This window comes from Salminus brasiliensis, chromosome 4 (genome assembly GCF_030463535.1).
Source record: "Salminus brasiliensis chromosome 4, fSalBra1.hap2, whole genome shotgun sequence".
NCBI lineage: Eukaryota > Metazoa > Chordata > Actinopteri > Characiformes > Bryconidae > Salminus > Salminus brasiliensis.
In genome coordinates, this window is record NC_132881.1 from 43,935,750 (window position 1) to 43,961,460 (window position 25,711).

Consider the following 25,711-nt stretch of genomic DNA (forward strand, 5'->3'; position numbering starts at 1 on the left):
GAATGGTTCTTGGTTGGAGTTGAACCTTGCCACCATGCATAAGGTGGCCAAGGTAAGCAGAACTACACAGTAAACTGAGCCAGGAGCAAAGATAAGCATCTGTAGACTCCCCCTACTCCCTTGACCCGGGAAAGGGGAGAGCAGGCTGCTGAAAGGCTAGGCATTCCTCTGGAGATTTATCAAGGTGGGAGAAACCTGTGGGACTAATCCAACAGCCACGTTTAAAAAATCTTCACTCAACTCCAGCTCAGCTCAGACCATGAGGCTTGAGTTTCATGGACTGGTTTTATTAGGCTCAGCCTGGAAGTGAAAACTTTTAATAAGGGGATTCTCCAATTGAGTCTGAGATTACACTTGGACTGTGGTTCAGGAGAGTGCTCTAGTTGAGATAAGGTCAACTTAGGAGCAAGGACATACAATATATGTCCAAATGTTTGTGGACACCCTGTCTAATGAATGCATTCAGCTACTTTAACTTGCACCCATTGCTGACCCAGATGTGCGAATGCACACCCAACGCTTGTTTAGTCTCTGTAGAGAAGTACTGCTAATAGAATTGCCAGAGTTCTCTGTAGCAGATGAACAAGAACCTATTGGCACAATTTCTTTATAAATTTGTATTTAAATTTTACTTACTTACTAAATTGTAAGCTCCCTGCACAGTATTTCTATTGGATTGAGGTCTGTATTTTGTCCTGGCCATTACAAAATATTAAACAGCTTTTTGAATTTGCTCCTAGGATAAAAAAAACTACATGACTCTGCATTTCTTCATGACTCACTTACAGTTACACTTACGTTTATGGACAAATACCCTTACAGTCTCCTGTAGAATTTGGTGGCACAATCCAAAATTCCGAGGTTCTTCTATAATGGCAAGCAAAGCAGCCTCAAACCATTATACTGCCACCCCCATGCTTAATAGTTGGGTGAGGTTCTTATGTTAAAGTACAGTGTTTGGCTTTCACCAAACATAACACTATAGGCTTCTGGCTTTTCCAACTTCAGATGGGCAGCACCATTGTTTGTAGAGTAGTGGTTTCCTCCTTGCCATCCTGCCATGCACACCATGCTTGTTCAGTGTCATGGTGGATTCCTAAACATCACCAAATGCACTGCTTTCTGCTGGAAAGTCACTTCTTGGGAAACTAACAGTGGTGCCACAATTATACACAAAAATATCCTCAGTTTATATATCTTGTAGCTCATAGTGGATTGGTGAAGGCCAAACCTTTCAGAGGTTCTCAGGAATGTCCTTTGATATCTTTTAATGTGCTTCTACCAAAAATCACTGTGCACAAGGCAAGAAAAACCCCTGGACACGTCTACTTAACTCAACCTAGGGGCAATTTAGCAAGGCCATTTTACCTACCATGTGTTTTTTTGGAAGGTGGGAGGAAACCACAGTACCTTAAGGAAACCCATGCAGATAAGGAGAGAACACACCAAACTCCTGACAGACAGTGACTGGAGGAAGGATCGGACCAACAACCCCAGGAGCTGTTCAACACAGCGCTACATGTGGTACCCCCATGTCCCCCAGACATAGTGTAGGATAGTGTAGATCCAAATTTACATTCTTGAAACATGGGAGGTCCTGATTAACCTGACTGCTATAGAAACGTCCGACTCACAGCCTTTTAGACACAGATATTTAATACTGGGTAAAGAGATCAATAACTAATTGTAAGCACTAGCGTGTCTATTTAGTTTTACAGATTAGATAAAGATCTGATCACATTTCAGGCCAAATGTATTCAGGGTTCAACAACATACTCATGGAGATGTAATTGTTGCTTTTTGAAGGTAACAAAATCCCACCATGCTAACCAGAGCATCCTGGTAAAGCTTGTATCTCTGCCCAGGCCGAAGAGACTCAGAGATTTCTGGGTTCTCTTGATAGAGCTGGGTTGTGGAATGTGGCTGTGATGGGCAAGACTGATATGGGCAGGTGGAGACGTCTGTCTTTCAACGGTCTTCTGATCACAGCTTGCCGCATGCAGCAGGACATGCCCTCTGAGGAGAGGGGAGAGTGGATGAGCTAGAGGATTGAGCTTTTCCCTTTCTTCTTCTTTCTCTCTCTCCCACACACACACATACACACATACACACACACACACACACACACACACACACACATACAATACCATACATACATTGGTGAGGTCAAGCAGAATGTGAAGCTCCCAAAGCCTTCAGAAATCATCATGAATTGCAATGAGATACAAATGACCTCTTTAATTTTACGTCTGATTCCATACGGCTGCTAAAAATAAGGATCGCACCTAAAATATTCTCAAACCTTTAGGCTTTGTGGTCATGGTGGTGTGTGTGTGTGGGGGGTGTCTTTGGAAGCAAAGACCATGGCTGTGTGAACATGTAAAACTTAGGAAGAGAGAGAGAGAGAGAGAGAGAGAGAGAGAGAGCGAGAGAGAGGGAAAGACAGAGACAGACAGAAAGAGAGAAGCTTGGACAGTGAAGGGTGAAGAGATGGACCTTAGCTGATAGACTATCCCATATAATCCTGCCCCGTGGGGACCCTCACTCCATAAACAAACCCTCTTTCAGCTCCGCGGGCTACAGAAGGAGCTGTAGTGTCAGTCTGAAATCAATCACTTTCACGTGTTCACTAAATGCAGGCCTACGACACTGGAATGTTTTTATTCTTTAAATGTCTTTATTCTTTTATTCTTTATTTGCAGTACGTTGTTTTTTTAGAAATGTGCAAAATCTACAGCATCGCTTTACCAAAAGATTTACCACTGAGAGGAACCAACAATCAAACAGAGGAAGAAACAGAGAGTCAAGCCTCATGGGGTTCATTTACGAAGAGCCGCTGAGAAGAACCAAGACTCAAAATTGGGGTGGGAGCTTTTCTTCAGCATGGATGCCAGCTTGGCTGTCATCTTCCTGTCTCCCACCACCTGCACTGGGTCTAAGAAGCATCCCAGGACAGAGCCGGATGGCCCTCTTTATGAGCTTATTCAGTCTCTTCTTGTCTGCCGTCGAGATCCTATTGCCCCAGCAGACCACTCCATAAAGGATGGTAGATGCCACCACTGTGTCGAATGCTCCCAGCACTCCATAGGACCTCAATCTCCTCAGTAAAGGAGACTTTATTGTCATTTGCATCACATGTGATCCATGGGGTGGAAATAAATTGTGATCTCAAGGGCCTGGTTACACCCAATGAACAATTATTGAATAAAATATTATAAAGTAGTAGAATATAAAAGGGTAGACATACTTAGGAAAAGTGGGAAAAGTAGAGAGAAAAAAAGGTAGCAGCTATATGATCACAATATGAAAGGTAGCATGAATGAATAAGCAGCAGTAACATTATAAAGTGTCCAAGTGTGGGAAAAGTGTCTAAGTGTCCTCGAAAAGTGTCAGTGCTAGGTGAAGTTTATAAGTCTTACAGCTTCTGGAATGAAGCTGTTTCTCAGGTAGGAACACCTGAGAGGAACCAAGACACAAATAAGTTCCCTAAAGCCTGAGAAAAGAGTGCTCATAGAAGAAAACCCCTGAGAGCACGAGGAAGAGACACCGTCTTTCCATAACAAGTCAATAGTAAATGGTTTTGCTGGTATGACAGCTTTTGCCTCCAGAAAAAGCAACAAGAAGGATTCAGGGGTCTAGCAGACAAAAATCCATCAATGCGGTACTCTCTCTCTCTCTCTCTCTCTCTCTCTCTCTCTCTCTCTCTCTCTCTGTGTGTGTGTGTGTGTGTAAAGAGCACTCTTCAAGTGGTCATTTCCTCAGTCATCCAGCATGCTTAGAAGACTTTGAAATGTCAGCCAACATACACAAAGTAAAAAGCATTCAGATGATAGAAGGTTGTGTGTGTGTGTGTGTGTGTGTGTGTGTGAACATGCCCAGAAGATATCATGCATTCACTGTCACTGTAGAAATTCCAGCTTTAGGATGTTGAATTTTTTTGCTCCCTGTGGTAAACAAAACGTCCCAAACCCAACAGATTTTACTGTCTGCATTTTCACTGTAATCTCACTGGAAGCCTGACGGGGAATCGCTGAGAGGAGCCGAGAATCAGATGGAGAAATCTCCTCAAGAGCATGAGGAAGAAACAGAGGAACCAAGCCTCGGCCCAAGAAGAACCAAGCCTCAGAATATGAGGAAGAACCTCAGAGAGGATCCAAAGACTCAAAACAGTACACAAAAGACATAGGAAGAACCACAGAGAGGTTGATGCAAAAACCAAGAAGCAAACGAAATTCCCAAAGAGCTGGAGAAGAACCACTGAAAGGAACCAAAACAGTCCAAGACAGTCCTCTAAAGGGGAAGAACCACAGAAAGGATTCAAGACTAAAAAGAGAAGATTCCCATAAGCTCTCCGACTGGAAAGCAGGTTGAAGTTAGAGTTGATTTAACACCTTGTTTAACACCATTTTAACACTATTTTAATTACCAGTGTAAACAGAATCCAGGCAGAGAAGATCCAGATACTATCCGGATATGAAACGTACGTTAATGCCAGATGTGAACAGGCCCGAAGTGTTACATTTACAATTTTCAAAGTTATACACAAAGTGTATAAAATGTCTATGTGATCTCAGTGGTCTATACATTAATTACACATAAACAATATACATTTTTTTCCCCCAAATCAATTAGAGACATTTGTCTAGTTTTCTTATTTACACTTTGGAAATATGATGCATTTTAATTAGTAGGGTTTTTTTAATTAGTCAGTTTTATTATTTATGTTCTTGGTCTTTTGTGCTCTTGGTACTTTTCTGTGGTTGATGTGATGCAACAGATAACACCACTACCTGCCAGTGAGCTACCACACCATGTGGGAGACTGGGGTTCGATTCCCGGTCTGGGTGACTGTGCTGCGCTACACCAATAAGAGTCCTTGGGCAAGACTCCTAACACTACACTGGCCCTCCTCTGTAATACGAGTAACCTTGAAAGTCCCTCTGGTTAAGAGAATCAGCTAATCGTAATAATGAGTTAGAAACACATTAGCAACCAAATAAGCACAAAAATCTAATTGTAAACATGGACGCTGTCAACTTTTGAACACCTTCTGAAAGGTTACATAGGTGTAATAAGCTGTTCTCTTTCAGGTATAAATGACTGGCCTAGTAATTCAGTCCACTCTGTGGAGACTTGCTCAGGACTCCCTGCTGGAATGTGCTGCCTGACTCTGAGGATGACTAAGGGTCTGAGACTGTCTCTCATGGTCACTCTGTTTCCTCTAATTAGGCCTGCCTGACCTTTGACACAGTTCCCATCAAGGCGCCTGAGGACAGATCGAGATGCTCCAGCGGAAAGCAGACGTACCACGTGTGTAAAGATGTCAGCAGGTAGATAATGACACACTTTCGGTCCTCAGTCAACAAATCAAAGAAGCGCTGTCGCTGTTCACAACGCAGGTCGATTCAGGAATACACAAACTGACGCAGAAATATGAATCACAGCAGACCTGGGCAATAGCGTAAATTTAGACCGAAGGATCTGCATTGCGCTGCAGCATTACAGCGTTTTTCATTTGGTTCAGGCATGTCTTTTACTTACACCCCGCAGTCCCACTTTGATGATCTGCTGCATCTCAGAGGGAGAAACAGCAAAAAATTTATGCGAAAATTGGTATTTCTTGCTCCTAGGCTCCCCCTAGAGTTGGGAAGTGGAATTTTCACTTTGACCCATCCCTCAAGAAGGACATGCTTACTTAAAAAAAAGTCTATGTACACTGTGCATTGTCCTATTGTTCTCTGTATATTGTGTATTGTCTGTAAATTATATGTAGAGTAGCTGTGTATCATTAATACTAGAGAGACACTAACAGCCGGAACAAATTCCTTGTGTGTGTGAACATACTTGGCCAATAAATCTGATTCAGATTCTGATAAGCCCTAGTTTAGCAATCTCTCGGCAAGCGGTCAACCGTGCACTGGGCAGCTTGATTTAGGGCGTGTCGGTGTGTCTTTGCTATCATAACGACAGGAAAAGGTCGGCTTGTGCAGCTCGAAACGTTTAAAAGTCCTGATTGTACCGAGTCTCTTAATTAATCATGGGTGTGTTTTTTTGGGTGCCTATTTAAGAGCCAAGTGCGGTCTGACTTTGGCGGGTTGCTATTTCAGAGATGCAAAGCGTTGGGGTGTACGAGCGTTGGGCTGCACGCGCCTGTGTTGACAATTCACTGCTAAGATAGCAACGAACGTCTGACTGTTGACATCTGCCTGGGCTGTTTTCGGTCAGTGGTGCTGTGGTGTGTTTTCCGTTGGCAAGATATGTAGCAATGCAGGCAGAAAGCATGAAAATATAGACTGTTATATAGAAATATAGAACCTTCGTGTAAGTTTTGCATTGTCCCCTTTGAAATTAATTGAGATGACAATATTAAAAGCTAATAATAATGTGTATTTAAATCCAGCCAACAGGGCTTCATCACTGTAATTAAGTGTTTTCCTCGTTCTGACACACCTGAGTCACCTGATGAAGGGCTTTAGAATGACTCAGCTATAACTGTTTATAGCTGTGACCCCTCTAAGTTAGAATTTGAGTAACTGTAGAAGGGATCTTCATGGTGGTCTTAAAACCAGTAAAAAAATGACCTCTTAAAGAAACCAGATGGCCATGAACACACTTTTCAGGTGGTCACAGAAGCTGTCAGTGTGAAGCTATCTGGGTACGAGCAGCAGTATGTTGAACTGGTGTGCTAGGAAATCAGAAAAACTGCAGGCATGTTCATGCTGACCCCATTAGCAAAGGTCTTGCTTATCTCAACCAGGGAACTCCTGGACAAACAATAGTCTTTCAGCACAATGTGCAGGTCTCTCCCAATGAGAATGCAGTCCGTTGGCGTTCCTGAGTGGATAAGAGGGATGTGTCCTGTCACTGGAACACAACTCTGAATTCAGCAAAGCTACACCATCTATAGCTTGTAGCAGTGTCCCCATTTGGGGCATGTGGCATTCAGGTCCCTATGCTCTAGCTTACTAGGGAAACGGGTATTTTCAGCATCCGCATAATGTTACAGCATTTGTACTGCGCCTCAGCAGGCTAGGTAAAGGTGGGATTCTATGATTTTAAGGCTAATATTCAGTGGATCACAGTGGATCTTGTTAAATACTTTGAGTGTCAGCTAACCCAAGTAGCAAACAGTGATTAGGCTGTGCTACAAGAGACCTTGTAAGGAGGTGTTCCTGTTCTTCTTGGTTTTGTGCTTACATTGTAGTTTAATCTTCTCCTTAAAGAATGCACAAATGTTTTTTGGGGATATAGCACTTTGTTAAGCCATTTGGTGTTAGTTGTCTTGGCTACATACCAAGAATTGAAAGGGTTTTTAAAAGGTAATGTGGTTTTAGGATAAAAAGATTTAGGGGTTCTTATATCTGTTATATTTGATGTTCTTAAAGGGACCCTCAGACTGTAGATTCTGAGGCTTTTAGGGCATGCTAAGGGTTAACCAGGGATGCACTGAACTGTGTATCGGCCGATACCCTATACTGATCCGATATCATCGTTGAATTAATAAACCATAAACCTGGAAGAGACTAGGCATTAGGGTTGACCGAATCATTACTTTACCAACTTAAAACAAACTATTACAAATGAACACGGATATAAATGAACCCAATTTCTATTTATTGGTCACTAAAATTAATAACTGTGCTGGACCTCGGCACAGTGTTGTCTGGGCTCAGGACTTTTATTCTGAAATTCGAAGTCTGTGAGACTAAAGAGGAGCTAGCAGCCCCTCCCTTTTCAGTTCTCCTTTTATGGAAGACAAGCTGGATTACTCGCTGATAGTTGATGACAGGTTGAGGGCATGCTGGTTAGAGTCTTGCTGTTTGCTATGAGTTGTGTATGATGTCTGTAGGCTACTCTGATCCTGGGTTATGAAGCCTAGAATACTGGCAGAGCGAGAATGTGGTTCCATGAATGGATCTGTCCTTTGGATCAGACTAATTATCCAATACTTGATCCAGCTATTTTTGTTTGTATCGGGACCGATATCCAATCCAAGTGTCGGATCGGTGCATCCCTACAGTTAACTGGAAGAATCTGGACCCTTCCACCCCCATATTTTGCACCCTGGCTGGTAGTACTGGTTCTGCTCACAGTGGAAGCATTGGGGATTCAGGATTGCCTGATTGACTTCAGGTCCCAGAGGGCTACAGACCTACTAAGCTGAGCAGGCACATGCCCAAATAGACCCAAGAAACCTGTTCGTCCTCAGACTGGACAAGTCTGAGTGACTTTTGAAGTTTGAAGATATTTATTTGAAATGAGTTTATGCATCTAATGTTGCAGCTACTCTAGCGCTTTGAATGACAATATGCACCTGAAGTATGACTTATGATCTACATCTTCAAATTTAAGGATTTTTGGTTGTGTTAGATCACATTCTTTGCATATCAAAGAAATGCAGTAAACAACTGTGCAGAGGCGCAATGATGTTAATAGAGAGCGGTGGTTCAAGTGGCAGCAATTGGCATGCTTCTGAATAGGCCATAACGAGTTTTAATATTGATTACTGATATTAATACAATTTTAATAATGAAACCAATATTCGAGCAGTAATTTTAGGTGGGTCCAGGCCTACCCACTTAAACAGCTCTCGAGTTAAAAAGAAATGGCCTATCCAACCTCCTATCCATTATCTAATAAAGCTTTTCATAGTTTATGGGAATTTACAGCAACTAATTTTATGAAAGCTTCGGCCACTCTGTACCTCACCAAAAGAACATTGGATCTAAAGCCAAAATTACAATTGCCACTGATTTCTCTATAATAGAAACAAAGAAAAAGCTAGATTGGCCACTTGTTGGTCTAAACTTCCTCTCTGTCTTCCATAAGCAGCTAAACTATATACAGTTACTATGAGCTACGTTAGTTACTGCAATAAAAACAAACCGTGCAGAGGCTACCTAAAAATATGAAAGCGTGCATTGAAAAAGGACATTGAAGACAAGACAAGGGCTAAAGTCAGGACATGGGGGAGCTCTGGCACACACACAGGAAGTCCAAACACTGCACATTCATTTGCTATGGATTAATTATCACCTCTTTCAAGGGACACAGTTGTAAACTCACCCCTGCAGTCCTTACAGATTTAGCCTTTCTAAAAGCACCCCACATTTTTAGAGTGGCCAGCTAAAGGTGGGTAAAAAAAGACCCAGGAGAAAGGACAGCTGGTTGGACATGCGGTCAGACAAAATGAAACGGTGACTGTTTAACAACAGTACTCAGCAAAGACACCATATAGGAGTTATATATTAATGCATGGACAAGGCTGGGTAATTATTTTGGGTCATACTGACCACCAATCTTGATGTTGTCCATGACAACCAGGAGAAAAAAAAATTCTCAAGCATTTAACTCTATCACAATGCACAGTAACTGACTGTGAAAACAAAGTTGGAGCTATGAAAAAGGCTTTCAGTGTTTTCTGCCTCCCAACCACGATGGAATATGAGCCAGTAAGTCTGCTGGTCCTATCGCATTACCGCAAACCACACACTCGCTCTGCAAAAATAGCAGTGAACAAAGACAGTGTGAGGATTTACGAGGAAATCATCAGGGCTGATAGACGCTCTCAGGGTGAATGAAAGTGGAGGGCTTGTACTGGTATGTATGTGTGGCAGTACGCTCTGATCCGGTTTTGGACCTACAGCCAACCAAGCATCATAGCAACTCTACAAACATTGCTCTACATCAGTTTGTACTGAAGGTGAGGAAGGACATGGGTTGCGTCCCAATAATCTCCCCAGTCCAGTTGTACTAGCAATGTGATCAATTCTTAAACTCATGCTTGTGGTTTGTTCCCTGAAAATTCTTATACTGCATACTTACATACTCAAGAATTTTACCCCCTGTGCCTCCAATGTCTCTGAATCCCCTGCTGAAAAAGACTAGCTTTTGCTGGTAGCTAGTTCTAAATGGTCTAAGCTGGTCTTTGATGGTTAAAAATGCTGGACATCCAGAGGAAAACATGCCTTATACTGGTTAGCAAGCTGGTTTAGCTGGACTTGCTGGTTTAGTGGGTTGACCAGCTTGGTCATACTGGTCATAGTGGTCAACCACATTGGTCATGCTGGTCAACCACCTTGGTCATGCTGGTCAACCACCATGGTCATGCTGGTCAACCACCATGGTCATGCTTATCACCAAGCTTGGTCATACCGGTCATGTTGGTCAAACACCAAGTCTTGCTGGTCATGCAGCTCGAGTAATTCTGGTGGACCACCTTGGCCATACTGGTCATGCTAGTCAGCTACCTTGGTCATACTGGTCATGGTGGTTAATCAGCTTGGTCATGCTGATCATACTGGTCAACCATCATGATTATGCTGTTTGACACCTTGGTCATTCTGATCGACCACCTTGGCCGTACTGGTTAAACTGATCAACCACACATTGGTTAAGCTCCTTGACCACCTTGATCATTCTGGTCGGCCACCTTGGTCATGCTAGTCACCAAGCTTGGACATACTGGTCATACCGGTCAACCACATTGATTATGCAGCTCGACTACCTTGGTCATTCTGGTGAACCCCCATAGTCATACTGATCAAACTGGTCAGCAACCTTGATTATGCTGGTCAAACATGTTTGACACCTTGGTCATGCTAGTCACCAAGTTTGGTCATACTGGTTGACAAGCTTAAACCATCAAACTGAAACATATCCTATGCTGGTCAAAAACTGGACACTACTCCAACAAAAGTAGAATATTTTTTTAATACTCATGATTTCAGAAGAAAAAATTAATAAACAGGTGTCCCAATACTTTTGGCAATACAGTATATTTTGCTTCGTCAACATACACAGACCTACGAACCCACACAACTCTCACAGCACACTTCTGCACAACTGCTGCCACGCTGGCAACACCTAAGGCTGCATCAATCCAACCAAAACACACCTGCCTTATGTTACCACGGAGACATACGTATTAGTAGCTTGGCTTTGGTAAATAATGTTTTACTATAATTACCCTCTGCTTCTGTAGTCCAGTTCCAAAAACTAATCCAGCTTGATACTGTGAAAAGCTTGACAGTATGAAGGAACACATATAGCTATATGAATATAGCTGGTGCATCATGGAACTCTGGAAATCTGTTTAGGACTGTTTTATGAATACGTAAAGCAAACCGTGGTTATAAACGAGCCTCGAACATGAACAGCATTCAGGCTAAACAGCAGTCAGGCATGCTAACTGAGGTTCAGGCCTGACCTAGGTACCCACAGCAGAGTCTCTACAGCTCTGATGTTTAATGCTTATTGCTGCAGTGGTGCAGATGGATGGGGCATCAAGGTAAAGGAACAGGAGGATGGTAAACTTATGTTCTTATATTTTCAGCACTGAGGATTGAACGTGGTAGTTCACTGATAAATGTAAACTATTGGTCAAGCTGAGGAACCAGAGGTGAAGCTCAGGGGCAGCTCTTGCGTCCCCACCAGTTGTTCTGGGATGTGGTGGCAACATTCCGGACAGGCCTGCCAGCCTCTCGGCCCAGCATGCAGTTCAGAGAATGCCGGCCAACCACTGCCCCTCAGGGCTCTGACTTTCTGGCCCAGCTTGCCATTCCCTCCGTCCCACTCACCAGTCTCTCTCTGACGCCAGCCCTTGCTTTATATGTCCCTGACGCCAGCCTTGTTTTATATGTTTTGAACTGTAATATATAGAATTATATATATATATATATATATATATATATATATATATATATATATATATATATATATATATATATATATATATAAGCTTTCTGCATTGTCAGTAGCATTAAATAATAATAATAATAATAATAATAATAATAATAAAATTGCCCTTGTTTATTTGCCCCTGATCAGTTAGGAGTACCCTGATGCTGACGGTCTGCCAAAACCATTTTTTTCTTTGTGTTTATACAAATAATACAGTCTCATATACAGTTTTTATAAAGAGATATTCTAAGATATAATCTTTTTTGGTAGCAACTCTTCTAATTATTTAAATGACACTGCACTCAAATCACATTGCTTGTGTGTGTATATATATATATATATATATATATATATATATACACACACGCACACACACACACAGACACACAGTGGTATGCATTTTGAACTGATAGCTGATTCTTCGCACCATCCATTGTTGATGTATCACATTTCCAACAAGGCTTTGAGCTAAGCTGAAGTCTTATCCATACTTCCTGCTCCACCTTGCCTCCAGCCACTCTTCTTCAACAATTTCCCTTATCAGAATTCACCTGTTCACCTGTTCACCTGTGTCAAAAAATGAGCTTTTATTTGAGCTGATTTTGAGGTGCGTGTAATCAGTTAGCAGCCAGAACAAGGCTTGTAATGAACCTCACCCCGTGCTGTCCATCTGCAGTAGCAATGAAAGTAATTTACTAACCTATGTTCCATAGTGAACATCAGTAAAGCATCACGTTATACATATGGAAAAGCAGACTAAACTACAGAAATGACGGCCACTAAGAGTGCTGCAGAAAGAGGTGACACATACCTTCCTTTTGACCTCGGATGGGTTCATTCCTTCCTTACAGAGGAAGAATTTACTCTCGAGCTCCCCCCACTGAGCTCACAGCAGCACAACACACACACACCACCTGCTCTATTCAGGGCTACAGCTGGCCAGGTGAGGCAGTTTAGCCCCTTTACCACTTCAAAACCCAGTCAGGAAATGCACCTCCCCTCCACACACACACACACACACAAACCGAATTATTAGCTCCACACCAGAGCACACAGGATAATCCCCTTCAGGCCGAGGCCAGCGGCAGACTGCAGTCATAAATCAGCAGAGCCTGGACTAGAACTTGACACTTCTTTGCTTTGTTTGAGCTGAACCTGGTTGGTTGTACGGATTGTGTTGCAAAGCTTGCTTATCTGAACGCCTCTGCCTCTGCGAGGGTAAACAGTATCAGTGCTGCATTAAATTAGCTAAGTGTGTCTTGGACGGTACCTTCAGGTGGGAAAGTCCTTTTAAACCCTTGTAGAGTCATGGTAAATCTGTCACTTTAAGAATCTTGCCCCACTGTCTTTGATTTCCATAACTGTCTAGATAGAATAATTTAACCCCTTAAAGCCAAAGGTACAACATCTGATAAAGACGTATTTGAGACGTATTTGGGATCTCTAGAACATCTGTGATAATTAAATAATTACTTATCCCAAATAATATATTATATAAAATTAATTATTAAATACTATAGAAATGACAACACTATTATATTAAAACATAATTAAATATAGTTATACATATATAAGAAATTAAATATTTGTTGTGATATGTTCGGTAATAATGTCAGGATGTATTATATATGATATAAAATAAATGTTATTTAGGCTAAATAATGTATGCAAATTATATATACCAAAATATGTCAATACAATATATTTTTCTTTCTAATAATTAGGCAAAGTAAAACAATAAAATAAAAAAGTAACAGTTTAGTATTACATAAATAAAGAATTTCCTGCAAATATGTGATGGCTCAGGCTTTTAAGGGTTATTATTGTATACTTAATTTTTTTTCTGGTGCTCTATCAAAAGTATTTGCCATGCATTTAAGACTTAAAGGGTTAATTGTGTTTTCATCATGACTGAAACATTGATACTGTTTCTAAATGTACAGAATGTGAAATTTGATGATTTTCATGTAATACATGAGAACAAAAAAAAGAAAAAGAAAAGAAGAGAAAAACTGTTGCGAGTGATAACGTCCAGATGAATATGATACGTAATAAATGTCATATATGCAAAATGTTATTAATTTTTTTCTTTCAGATAATTGGTCAGAAAGTCGAAAAAACAACAACAAAAAAGTTTTAAAGAAATAGAACTTTCTGCCATTATTTGATGGTTTGAACCTTAAATGGTTAATATTGTATACTAACTGTTTGTGGTGGTCTACCATAAATATTTGCCAGGCATTTAAGACTTGATGGCTTAATTGTGTTTTCATCATGACTGAAACATTGATGCTGTTTCTAACTGTACAGAATGTGAAATTTGATGATTTTCATGTAATAGATGAGATATGTAATAAATGTCATATATGTGAAATGTTATTACAGGTTTTTTTTTTCTTTCAGATAATTGGTCAGAAAGTCAAAAAAAAAAAGAAACAGGTTTTAAAGAAATAGAACTTTCTGAAATTATTTGATGGTTTGAACCTTACATGGTTAATATTGCATACTAACTGTTTGTGGTGGTCTACCATAAATATTTGCCAGGCATTTAAGACTTGATTGGATGTATGAGGAAATGAAGCGTTTTCATCATGATTGGTCACAGTGTTTAAATATCATACATTGATGCTGTTTCTAAATGTACAGAATGTTAAATTTGATGATTTTCAAGTAATAGACTAGGACAAAAAAATCAAGGGAAAAGCTGTTGTGAGTGATAACGTCCGGATGTATCATATATGATGAATAATAAATGTTATATATACATATAAATGTTATTACATTTTCCTTTTTACGTTTTCGTCCACATCCTCTCACTGTAATTTGAAGAATTGCAAAGAACAGTGTCCAGCCATGACATACAGAGACATTAATTTCTAGTGGGGTCATCAGAGGTATGTGCATCATTAACATAGTCCACAGCTTTATATATAAATCCTACACAAGCGAATGGATAATCTTCCCTCTGTCTGCTGGAGCACACAAAGACCCTTCCTAACCATCTATAGATGTGTGTCCTGGCTTTGAACCTGCACAGCTATTCACAGACCAACCAACTGTTCAACTCCTCCCTATAAAATAAAGCGCTCGGCCTAATTACAAGCTTCATTTGTCTTTGTTGGGTAAACCCATCACCACAGGGGGAATGGCTCGGTGATTTGCAAATGCTGCCTGTCATTAAATGTGAAATATTTATGAGACACACCAGCCCCCCTCAGAAACCTGGAAATGGTTCATCCGACACTGATTGGAAAGCACATTAAAAAGACCCTTATTGAAAGGTAAACATCCAGGTGATGCTCTCCCAGGCCATGGCTGATCATTCTGTTCTAGGACATGTCCTTGTAAACAGCAGACGCTCTTCTGGGTTTATCTGTCCAGCCCACCAGTTAGGACCAAACCAGGTGGGATAAATGAGGGGTTTCTCTGCCTTTTTCCTGGAACACTCACTTTTCGGCCAGATGAGCATTTAGCTTTTCATTAGTGTTCACAGGTCAGGTTTAGTGAGGCTGCAGTTTATGTCAAACTATTCTCATTTTATAATAAATATTTCTAAATAAATTATTTTTTTACACAGTTAGTCAGGCCCAATGGATACAAATATTGATCTTGCTTTGATCTTTTATTTATTATTATGATTAATACATTTTTTGTTGTTTGGACTTTTTTTACTATTATTACTAGTATTTCTATTAACCTTTTACTCTAAATTATTGCTGTATTTTTCTTTTCTTGTGCTATTTTACAACACTCACTGACTTTATTTTGTTACAAACTCCTGTACAACTTCTCACTCATGAAATAACCTAATCAACCAGTCATGTGGCAGCAGTACAGAGCCTAAAGTGCATCTAAGATTGCTCAACACGTCCAACTTTGAGGCGGATGGGCTACACCAGCAGAAAATCACATAGGGTTCCATTTCTGTAAGCCAAGACCAGAAAGCTGAGGCTGCAGTGGGCACAGGCTCGCCACAACTGGACAGTTGAAGGACAAACGTAGCCTGGTCTAATGAATCTGCCGAGGCACACAGATGGTAGGGTCAGAATTCTGTGCCAGTGGCATGAATCCATGGACCTGACCTGGCTTGGGTCAGCATTGGGACCTGGCTTGTCACAGACTGGTGACAGTGGTGTAATAGTGTGGGGAATTTCAGGCCATGTAGAAATACAGGAAATTGTAACAGGTTCACAGACTTTCTTGCAGCACTGTAGGTTCTTCTATGGCATTCCCCAGAAGAGCCCGTCGTAGCACTTTTCTGAGTTCATGCAGTCTAGTTTTTGATCGTACTCTTAACAATAAAGGTGCTTCAAAGGTTTGGTTTTTTTTTTAGCGATCTCATAAAATAACCACTTTGGGTTTCATGAAGAATCAAGTTTGTGAGTGTGTGTGAAAAGTGTGAAGAAGCTTAAAATTGCCCTTAAACCAAAAGCAAATTCTTTAGACTTTTAAAAGCTTCTTTTTTATATATTTTTCTTTTTTTTTATATTTAAAACAAAAGTTTCGGGGTATTTGATATGGTTAGCACTTTATTTTATGATAGGAAAATTAAGTCAGTAAGTACTAGTACTAGTGATACCATAAAATAACCACTTTTGCTTCCATAAAGAAGCAAGTTTGTGAAATAGATGTGTGAGTAACCCTTAACACTCAGTAATAACAGGGACTTCTGTACAAACTGGTGGGGCTTTTCTCTGGCAATAGAAATTCGTAATATCATTTTTGGCCCATCGGTGAACCATAGTCTGTTTAGACCATCTTAGAAGTTCTTCAGACCTTTAGAAGCTTCTTCACACTTACACAAAATATATAATGCAGAAAAAATCTAGGTTTTATTATGATCCAGTACACCTGTCTGGAAGTACTTTATCAAGGACTCTCCTTCAATTTGCCACCCATCTTATTTACTTATTGATACTGAGTTAGTATCAATCAAACCTTTGGTAAATATGCAGCAGATAATTCTGCTTTCCTGATGAATTTTGAAAGTTTGAAATTTGATTAACAAGCCAGGACTGATGCCATGCACACTACATGTCCTCTCTAGAAAGTCGCCCAGGTGCTCGCTCAGTCTCTTGTCACTTCGAGACTTGACTACTGCAGCTCTCTTCTGGCTGGTCTACCTCTGCGCACCATCAGACCCCTGCCACTCATCCAGAATGCAGCGGCACGGGTCGTATTCAACGTTCCTAAATTCAGCCATGTCTCTCCACTGCTGCGTTCTCTCTTCCTGTAGCTGCTGCCCTCATCAGATTCAGAACCCTGACTCTGGCCTACAAAGCCCAGAACCGACCAGCCCCTCCATACTTGATGGCAATGGTCAAAAGCCGATCCGCACCAAGAGCCCTTCCAGCTTCAAGTACGGCTCGGCTCGACCCGCCATCCCTCAAAATCCACAGAAGACGAGCGTCCAGACTTATTTCTGTCCTGCACCCCAAGTGGTGGAACGAACTTCTCCTGGGTGTCCGAACAGCAGAGTCCAACGCTCGCTGTCTTCAAACCTAGACTGAAGACCCTCCTCTTCTGAGAGGACTTGGGTGAATAGCAGAGTGATCTCCTTACTGACTTGTGTTTAGTAGTGTCTAAGATTAGAGGATCTTTAAATTATTAGTCTATTTAAACTGGCTGAGGTTTTTCTTGGGTAAATCGTAAAGTACTTTTGTAAGTCGTTCTAGAGAAGAGCATCTGCTAAATGTCTTAAATGTAAAGGTAAATGCTCCTCTAATCTTAATAATTTTCAGCCCATCGGTGGACCATAGTCTGTTTAGACCATCTTAGAAATTCTTCAGACCTTTAGAAGCTTCTTCACACTTACACAAAATATATAATGCAGAAAAAATCTAGGTTTTTAAATTTCCTAAACACAATTATCCATGAATGAAACCGTCAGAAATAAGCATGTGAACGTGAACCCAAGCCACATTTCAGAAGAACACAGTGCTTCTCAGGACAAGCCTGGAACCTACAGCCAAATCAATAATGCTCCAGCAGGAGGTAAACATGGGGCTCACAGTTTATGTAGGCGTGTGCTGTATTTCACAGTGAGAGGTGATAGTATATGGGCTGGTATAAAATGAGATATCGGGCCAGGCTGAGGTATGGGGTTACACGGGTGCTGTGTATTCGTGATTATAAATAACTGTGATTAAGTGATGTGTTTAACAGGCTTGTTCCACACGCTCTTGTGAACAGATAGCATTGAAACACTTTTCTGGAAGTTTTGTTCTTGTCAAATTTGATTAGATGTCTTCTCAGTGGGTGGGCTGGCTCAACGTCTAGACCTGCTGTAATAAGAACCTTTCATGACTTTCTGTAAGAACGAATTTCTGGTTTAGAAGAATTGGAAGGAAGAACTTAACTTTAGCTCTACTTCTCAAAAGCCCCTTTAATGTTCATGCAAAAATGCAAAACCACACATTCAGACACATGTGCTCACATGCAAGCACACACACACACACACACATAGTGAGCTGAGGGGAACACTCAACCTCTGCTTCCTCCAGAGTGGCGCCACAGGGGGTATTAGCAGCCCTGCCTGTGGGCCCTGTGTATCATGGCTGACAGATGAAAGCAGAGAGTGTGTTCCTTCACAAAGACTGAACTGTGGCCAGAGCTTGACCCATCACCGGACCTAGCCTGCCGTAGCTAGCCTGCTAGCTTTACCTGGATTGTGTTTCAGGCATTGCAAATTAAAATCATTGTCCATCTGGACCTTGCGCCCTCACTGGCACAAGGCAGATTTAGTTATCCAGGGTGAGATAACACAGATTTAGGATATTTATTATGGCTGGTGCTTTATTTTATCCATCCCATACTTTGGGTATGAGCTGGGGTGGTGGTCATTCAACATGCTAAACTTTCTAACTCTCTTGTCTTGAAATGCAATCAAATCCTCACAGCAATGCTCCTCCAAAATCTAGTAGAAAGTCTTCTTCCCTGGACAGTAGAGACAGTTACTCCAAAAAAGGATACACTCTTTTTTAATACCCTTGATTTCAGAAGAAACAAAGAATGTGCAGGTGTCCCAATACTTTTGTCCATTGAACATACATGGAATAGTAAATAATAGGGCCCCTATAATAGAGGACTTTTAGATAACCAACTGTGCCTGAATTATATAGTATAGCTGTTCAGGTCAGGGGTGTGAGTAACTCTGTTAGTTTTAGTAAGAAGATAAATATTGTGAAGATAAAATGTGGCTGAAAGTGGCTGAACTCTGAAGTTAAAAAGTTACTGAGAACATGGATTCTACATTTATTTTGCGCCTGAGATTAAGATTAAGCACATGTTATCGCCGTTGCACAGCAGCACAATGAAATTCAACCTCCAACCAGCCATTTCACCCATCCATGGCAGCGAACACACTCACAAACTCACAATAATGAACACAGCAGTGAGAACAGGGCCAGTTCAGCACTTCAGCAACAGGTGCTGCTTTTATTGATCAAACCAGTGGCCTTCTGGAGCCCAAGCCTACTTCTCTAACCTTTAGGCCACAAGTTAGGCCCATCTTTGCCAACATACAGTTTAATCATGTTACTAAAGTAATGTTAGGAGTCTTGCTTAATGATTCTTATTGGTATAGTATAGGTGTGTTTGTCTGGGTGCGGAATCAAACTCTGGTTGGCCTGACATAGACCCACCACACAAACCAACCACAAGATCTTTCCCTCCTGTCATCTTGTCCCAAAATTAAGGGCCTGATCAGCCTTCCAGAACAAGGTACCTTTTAAAAATAAAGGATTATTTGAAAGATGCCATGGAAGAAGGCCATGGAAGGCTCAGTTTTGGGTCAAGATGAAATGAGGGTAGATTTTGTGGTTGGTTAGGTGTAGTTGGTAACTCCACAGCTCTGCATCTGGCAGTCATCTTGACCCAAAACAGAGCCTTCCAGAACAAAGTACATTCCTAAAAAGGTACTCCTAAAGGTACTACAAAGGGTTGTTTGAGAGATACTACAGAATGAAAACCTTTGGTTCCATTCAGTTTACCATTTACATAAAGGTTCTTTATCAATTTCCAAGGTTCTCCACACTCACAGCTCTTTTACATAAATTGTAACCTTTCTGGAGCCAAAAATGGTTCTTCCATGGCATCGCTCAAATAACCCTTGTTCTGCAAGGCCCTTAATTTTGGGATGACAGGAGGGAATTTGTGGTTGGTTAGGTGTAGTTGGGAACTCCACAGCTCTGCATCTGGCAAACTGGGGTTGGATGGACATTTACACTGCCCGCCCTTCACACAGATTGTTCTCCCTCCTGCCATCAGGAAGAAGGTACCGCAGCATCCGGTCCAACACGACCAGACTCGTGGCTTCTTCCCCCAGACCATCAGACTTCTCAACTCCAGAGACTGAAATGATGGTTTTTCTGTTACATGCACACTCAATAAAAACCCACTTGACTTGACTTGACTTGGATTATTCACCTGGACAAACATACCACGTTCTACCAATGAGAATTTAGGGTTCTACTGAGGTCGCCATTTATTTACACACTACATGGACCCTAATAGTCTATTAAACTGTGCTCCTCTAATCTTAATCTGGACTAATTGTGGAAACCTGTGGTGTTTTGCCATTGCTCCACAGCATACGCTTACTTCTACTCTAGTGATTCATCTGAAGGAACAGCACTTGAGTGATATTTTTCAGTACTCTTCCCTCCACTGGTTGTAAGAGGTGTCTGGATCTGCTGAAAAGCTGGTGATGAGGCTCTCTCATCGGCAATGTCAATTTCTTGGGCAACTGAAGAGGGATGAGGAGCTTCAGGCAGCACTGGAGTCTCCACCTGCACAGGTGAGCTCCTAACATGCTGTCACCAACAACAGAAAAATCCCCAGAGCCTGAGCCAGCCCTCACAAGGGTCTGATGACATGAGGGCCAGCCCAAGTGTGCTTGATTGAGTGCTGACAGGGCTGGGTGGCAGCATTGTGCAGTCAGGTGTTTAGTATAGTGCCTATATTTCCTCAGCCAAATCTGGGATATCTGGACTCACATAGAGAATGCATAGCTACCTGGTCACTCTAGTGAACGTATAATCCCAATTACAGTGTGAGCGAACTTAGTGCTGCAGAGTTTAGGGAGTCAGTATAATCTACAGTAACCCACACAGATCTCATAGGATGGGTGATAGGATTCCACAGGCAGTCGTCCAGCAATTCAAATGAAATGTACCCATATTGAAACACTCAGCTGGAAATTCATAACCATAATCTCACCTCAGCAATTATTTTACTTTGGCATTTTCAGGCATCTCACATCTCCCAGAAAATCTGGGAGTCTCCCATATGTTGATACTGGCTCCCTGACACCAATGAATTATATATAATATCCTGGAAATCTGGAAATATTTCCTGTGGTGGTTAAATGATGGCAAAAGTCATGCTGAGGTGAGTTTGAAAGCTGTCATTCTTTCATTAGTATTGCTAACTAGCTGTCTAACTAGTTTCTAAAGCCCTGATTAAAGTAGAATAAGAAAACGTAGAAAATATTAAAGTAGAAAATAGAATAAAGACAGATTCTATTAATAATATATTATAATATAATATAATATAGTTTCAGTAAATGTTTAAATACTAATACTAAACTTGGGTGTTAAGTAAAGCCTTCAGCATTTTAACCCCTTAACGCACCAAGGCTTATTCCACACTAAGGTGTATTACTTCTGTACAAACTGATAGGGCTTTTCTCTGGTAATAGAAGTCTGTACTAGCGCCTTTGGCCTGGTGGCGGACCCTAGGCTGTTTAAGGGGTTAAATAGAAAACACAAAGAAGAAATATGATAAAACACTCCTCAAAAATCTCCAAACTGTACTCGGCAGACCTCTCCTGAGCATGGTTTAATTATTCGAATGAATGTGCGCGACTGACAGACTTCTACTACTGGCAAACTGGAGAGCCTTCCAGTCAGCCAGTTCTGATTTCTGTAAGTTACCAGCCCATATATAGATAGAAGCTCGAGCCGGGGGGGCTAGCAGACTCCCCACATGCCCCGTCATTCTTCCCGTTCAACATGACCAATGACCAAGCATCAGTTTGAGGGGTGTAAGGCCCTCAGCATTGGGCTGTTATCTCTGGAGCTCCAGCCACTACTTTTGGAATGAGTTGGAGAAGCAGAGCTAATCATCCAGCATCAGTATGTGGCCTAGCTAATGCTTTCGGAGGGCTGAATTCAATCAAACTAGTGTAAAAAACGTCAGCTGCATCTTGAGACAGCTTGTCCTAGCACTGCTTTGTACACTGATAAATGTGCCTGTGAAGATGTGAAGAACTCACCGTTGTGTGAAACGAGAAGACGAGGATTAGGCTGGGCTTAAGGCAGGTCGTCAAGGCAGATCTCGGTGAAACTGCCACAAGAACCATAGCCTATCATAAGGAAAGCAAAGAAATCAGGAGCATGGCAGTCAGTGAAGTGATCTTCTCTTCAGATTTCAGGCCTGAAATGCTATTAGGTGTTTACACAGATCATGCGACTGGCAAGAAGTCTGCTTAACAATTACGGGGATTAAGACAGGATCTTATAACAGGGTGGTAACAGCCTAGTAATTTACTCAAAATAGCCCCCTTTCCACTCACTGTGCCCTCCGTTTGCTCGTGCCCGGTTGTTGTTGTTGTTTTCATTCAGTGCCTCATCCAGAGATTCCACTGAGGTCTTATTAGAGATGGCTGGCTCTCCATCATTCAGATCCACAACAGTCAGCTCGCCTGGTTTCTCAGCTAGTGGCATAGTGGCCTGGCTATCAGCTGATCCGTCCTTTTCCTGCTGATCGGCTTCAGTTGGGGCTGTAGATGAGATTAGATTTACATCATATAAGGAAAAAAATGTAATGAATACACCCTGCATTCATGCAAATGAGTAACATCAGAATTGTAACATTATTAACAGTGCTTACATTGTGATTTACACTTATATGCTAAATGGACAAAAGTATTGGGACACCTGCTCGTTCATTGTTTCTTCTGAAGTCAAAGGGATTAAAAAGATTGTATCCTGCTTTTGTTGGAGTAACTGTCTCTACTGTTCAGGGAAGAAGGTTTTCTACTAGATTTTGGAGGAGCATTGCTGTGAGGAATTGATGGCATCCAGCTACTAGAGAGACTACTTTGTGAGGTCAGGATGTTGAACGATAATCACCACCATAGCTCATCCTTAATCCCAAAAGTACTGGATGGAGCACCGTCCATCATTCCAGAGAACCCAGTTTTTCCACTGCTCCACAGCTCAATGCTTGGGGGGGGTTAAGCCCTCTAGACCATGTCTGGCAGTCGGTAGCATGGTGCCAATAGGTTCATGTTTATCTGCTCCAGAGAGTCCTAGTGTACTGGCAATAGCTGTACTGTATTGGGACCAAACAAGCAACCAAACAAGTGTGTCTGTGTGTGTGTGCATTTGTACGTCTGTGTCAGCAATGGGTGCAAGTTAAAGTAGCTGAATGCATTCAGTAGAAGAGATGTCCACAAACTTTTGGACATATAATGTAGGAACTAGGTAAGAGTGAGAGAAAGAGCTACCTTAAAGGTAAAGGTATTGTTTAAGGTAACAGGTAAAGGTGATGTTCATTTAGGTGATGATTAAAGTGCAAAGCTTCTTCAAACCTAATGGAAGAAGAAACCCAGCAATCATGCTTTCAGTTTCCACACAAAGGTAATTACCTCCCTCACCTCTTTCAAAATTGGGAATGCCTTCTGGGAACCTTTCACTGGATCCTATTTTTCACATCGTTCCACACCACCATGGGTGTACAGCAGCACCTCACAGCCCTGAAACTAACCCTCACTCCATAAAAACATCACATATAAACCATTACAGATGCTGTCATTCCACCAGACACCAGGGTTTTCTCCTCCCATGGCCATTCTGGCTTTCCAGCCCACTGCCACTTACTCACTTCCACCGTAATTGTTAACGTTACCACTGAAACAGCTAAAGAGAATGAAGTGTGTGATTAGTGACCACAGTGAATCCTGCAGGGAATCCTGCAGGAGAGGCAGCTGGTCCAGGTGGGAAAAGAGAGACACCCCGTTATTACACAGCACGCTATGACAGACAACAGCCTCCGAGTCATGACTCACGTTAACCACATCACTGCTTCTCAGTCATGAAACATGTGCATTCCAAGCCTTTCTCTGTTTTAGCATCGCTTTTCCACACTGTGAGCTTTCTGGCTCCTGATGTTCACACTCTAATCCACAGACGCGGCACCAAAAGAGCTGAGACGGCTGTTATTAGCTGCAGCATGACTTATAATTTGCTTTAGTGCTGACCGTCTGAGAAAGTCCTGCAGATGTTATGTGGACCCACTGGATAAGAATTAGGGAGAAAGCAGTGGGTCAGGCTATATCTAAAAGTAATGCAAGGAAGAAAACCCTGATCTAATAATTAATAATAGTTATCTTATAAAAAAATGTTCTTGGAAAAAATACAGAGACCACCCTACATTTTCAGTTTCTCTGGTTTTACTATTTATAGACTGTGTGTTTAAGGGAAATTCACATTTGCATTGTATTCCCAGTCTTGGTGACTATGCTGCGCTACACCAATAAGAGTCCTTGGGCCAGACTCCTAACACTACATTGGCCCACCTCTGTAATACGAGTAGCCTTGTAAGTCACTCTGGATAAGAGCGTCAGCTAAATGCCGTAAATGTAAATGTATTTCATAAACCCTGGACAACATTTTTTCTAAATTCCAAATAAAAAATATTAGATTGCTATTTAGAGCATTTATTTATTTGCAGAACTGACAACTGCTCAAAAACAACTGCTCAAATAATGCAAAGAAAATATTATATAAGGCAAAGCTGCACGTTTTTGTCATGGTACTATATACAGTGAAATGTGTCCTCTGCATTTTACCCATCTGTGGTAGTGAACACAGATACACACACTAGTGAACATGGGGCAGTGAGTACACACACACCCATAGCGGTGGGCAGCCAACTGCAGTGCCCGGGAAGCAGAGAGGGTAAAGAGCCTTGTTCAAGGGCCCAACAGTGGCAGCATGCCGAGCCCAGGCATCAAACCCACAACCCTGTCATCAATAGCCAGTAGCTCCAACCACTGAGCCACCACTGCCCCCTCATAATAATTATAATGTAAAGACGTTATTATTGAAATTTAAACACAGTACTAATATCTGAAGTTTGAGAGCATTCAGAAATCACTATGGTGAAATAACCTTGACTGCCAATCACAGCTCTCATGTCTCGGCAGGCTCTCCACTAGTCTTTCACACTGCTGTTGGGACTTTATACCATTCATAGTCTGCAGATTCAGCTAACTCAGCTTTGTTTGATTAAATGCCTGAAATAAAACAGCCGTGCAAATTTAAGAAAAACAAATGAAGTGGTCTCTTAAATATTTTTTTCAGAGCTGTAGGTTTCACTCATGAGTGAAATTCACTTTCAGTAGAATGAGAATCATGTCATTGACCAGGTTTCCTTTGAAACGATTTACAGCTGGAACATTAGTAAAAGATAATGCGTCTTCCCAGCAGCTCCTGATATGCACAAAAGGCCTGAAGACAATAAGAGCGTTGTTCAGTGGGTGTGGCATAAAAACCATGAAGGCTTTTGACGCCTTATTAGCTCTGTGTAGAGCAGTTTTGACAGCTCCTGCGAATGACCCCAGGGCAAAACGCTCTGGCATGTAGAGCAAAACACATGACATTTGTTTCCACTATTTTGTCACTTATTCGAAAAATATGTTTCCATTATCATTACCACACCAGATGCTATTAGGTGAGTGCTAGATAGTATTAGGTGAGCACTAGGTGAGTGCCAGATGCTATTAGTTAAGCACCAGATAGTTTTAGCTTAGCACTAGATACTATTAGGTGAGCACTGAATAGTTTTAGGTGAGTACTAGACAGTACTAGATATGCATTGTATACTATTAGCTGGGCACTAGATAGTTTAACTTAAGCACTAGATACTATTAGGTGAGCACTAAATAGTATTAGGTGAGCACTAGACAGTACTAGATATGCATCGTATACTATTAGCTGAGCACTAAATAGTATAACTTAAG

General features: G+C 41.4%; 1 protein-coding gene across 1 annotated transcript in view; it reads right to left on the reverse strand.

Annotated features, from left to right (window-relative positions):
- Nucleotides 1–25,711, reverse strand: part of LOC140554262 (uncharacterized) — a 42,896-nt gene that overhangs the window by 683 nt on the left and 16,502 nt on the right. The window contains exons 11-12 of the mRNA XM_072677134.1: nucleotides 22,259–22,465; nucleotides 21,959–22,048 (exon numbers count right to left, since the gene is read on the reverse strand). Of these exons, the coding sequence (XP_072533235.1) occupies nucleotides 21,996–22,048; nucleotides 22,259–22,465 (260 nt within the window). The 3' untranslated portion in view covers nucleotides 21,959–21,995. The remainder of the gene's footprint in view (nucleotides 1–21,958; nucleotides 22,049–22,258; nucleotides 22,466–25,711) is intronic.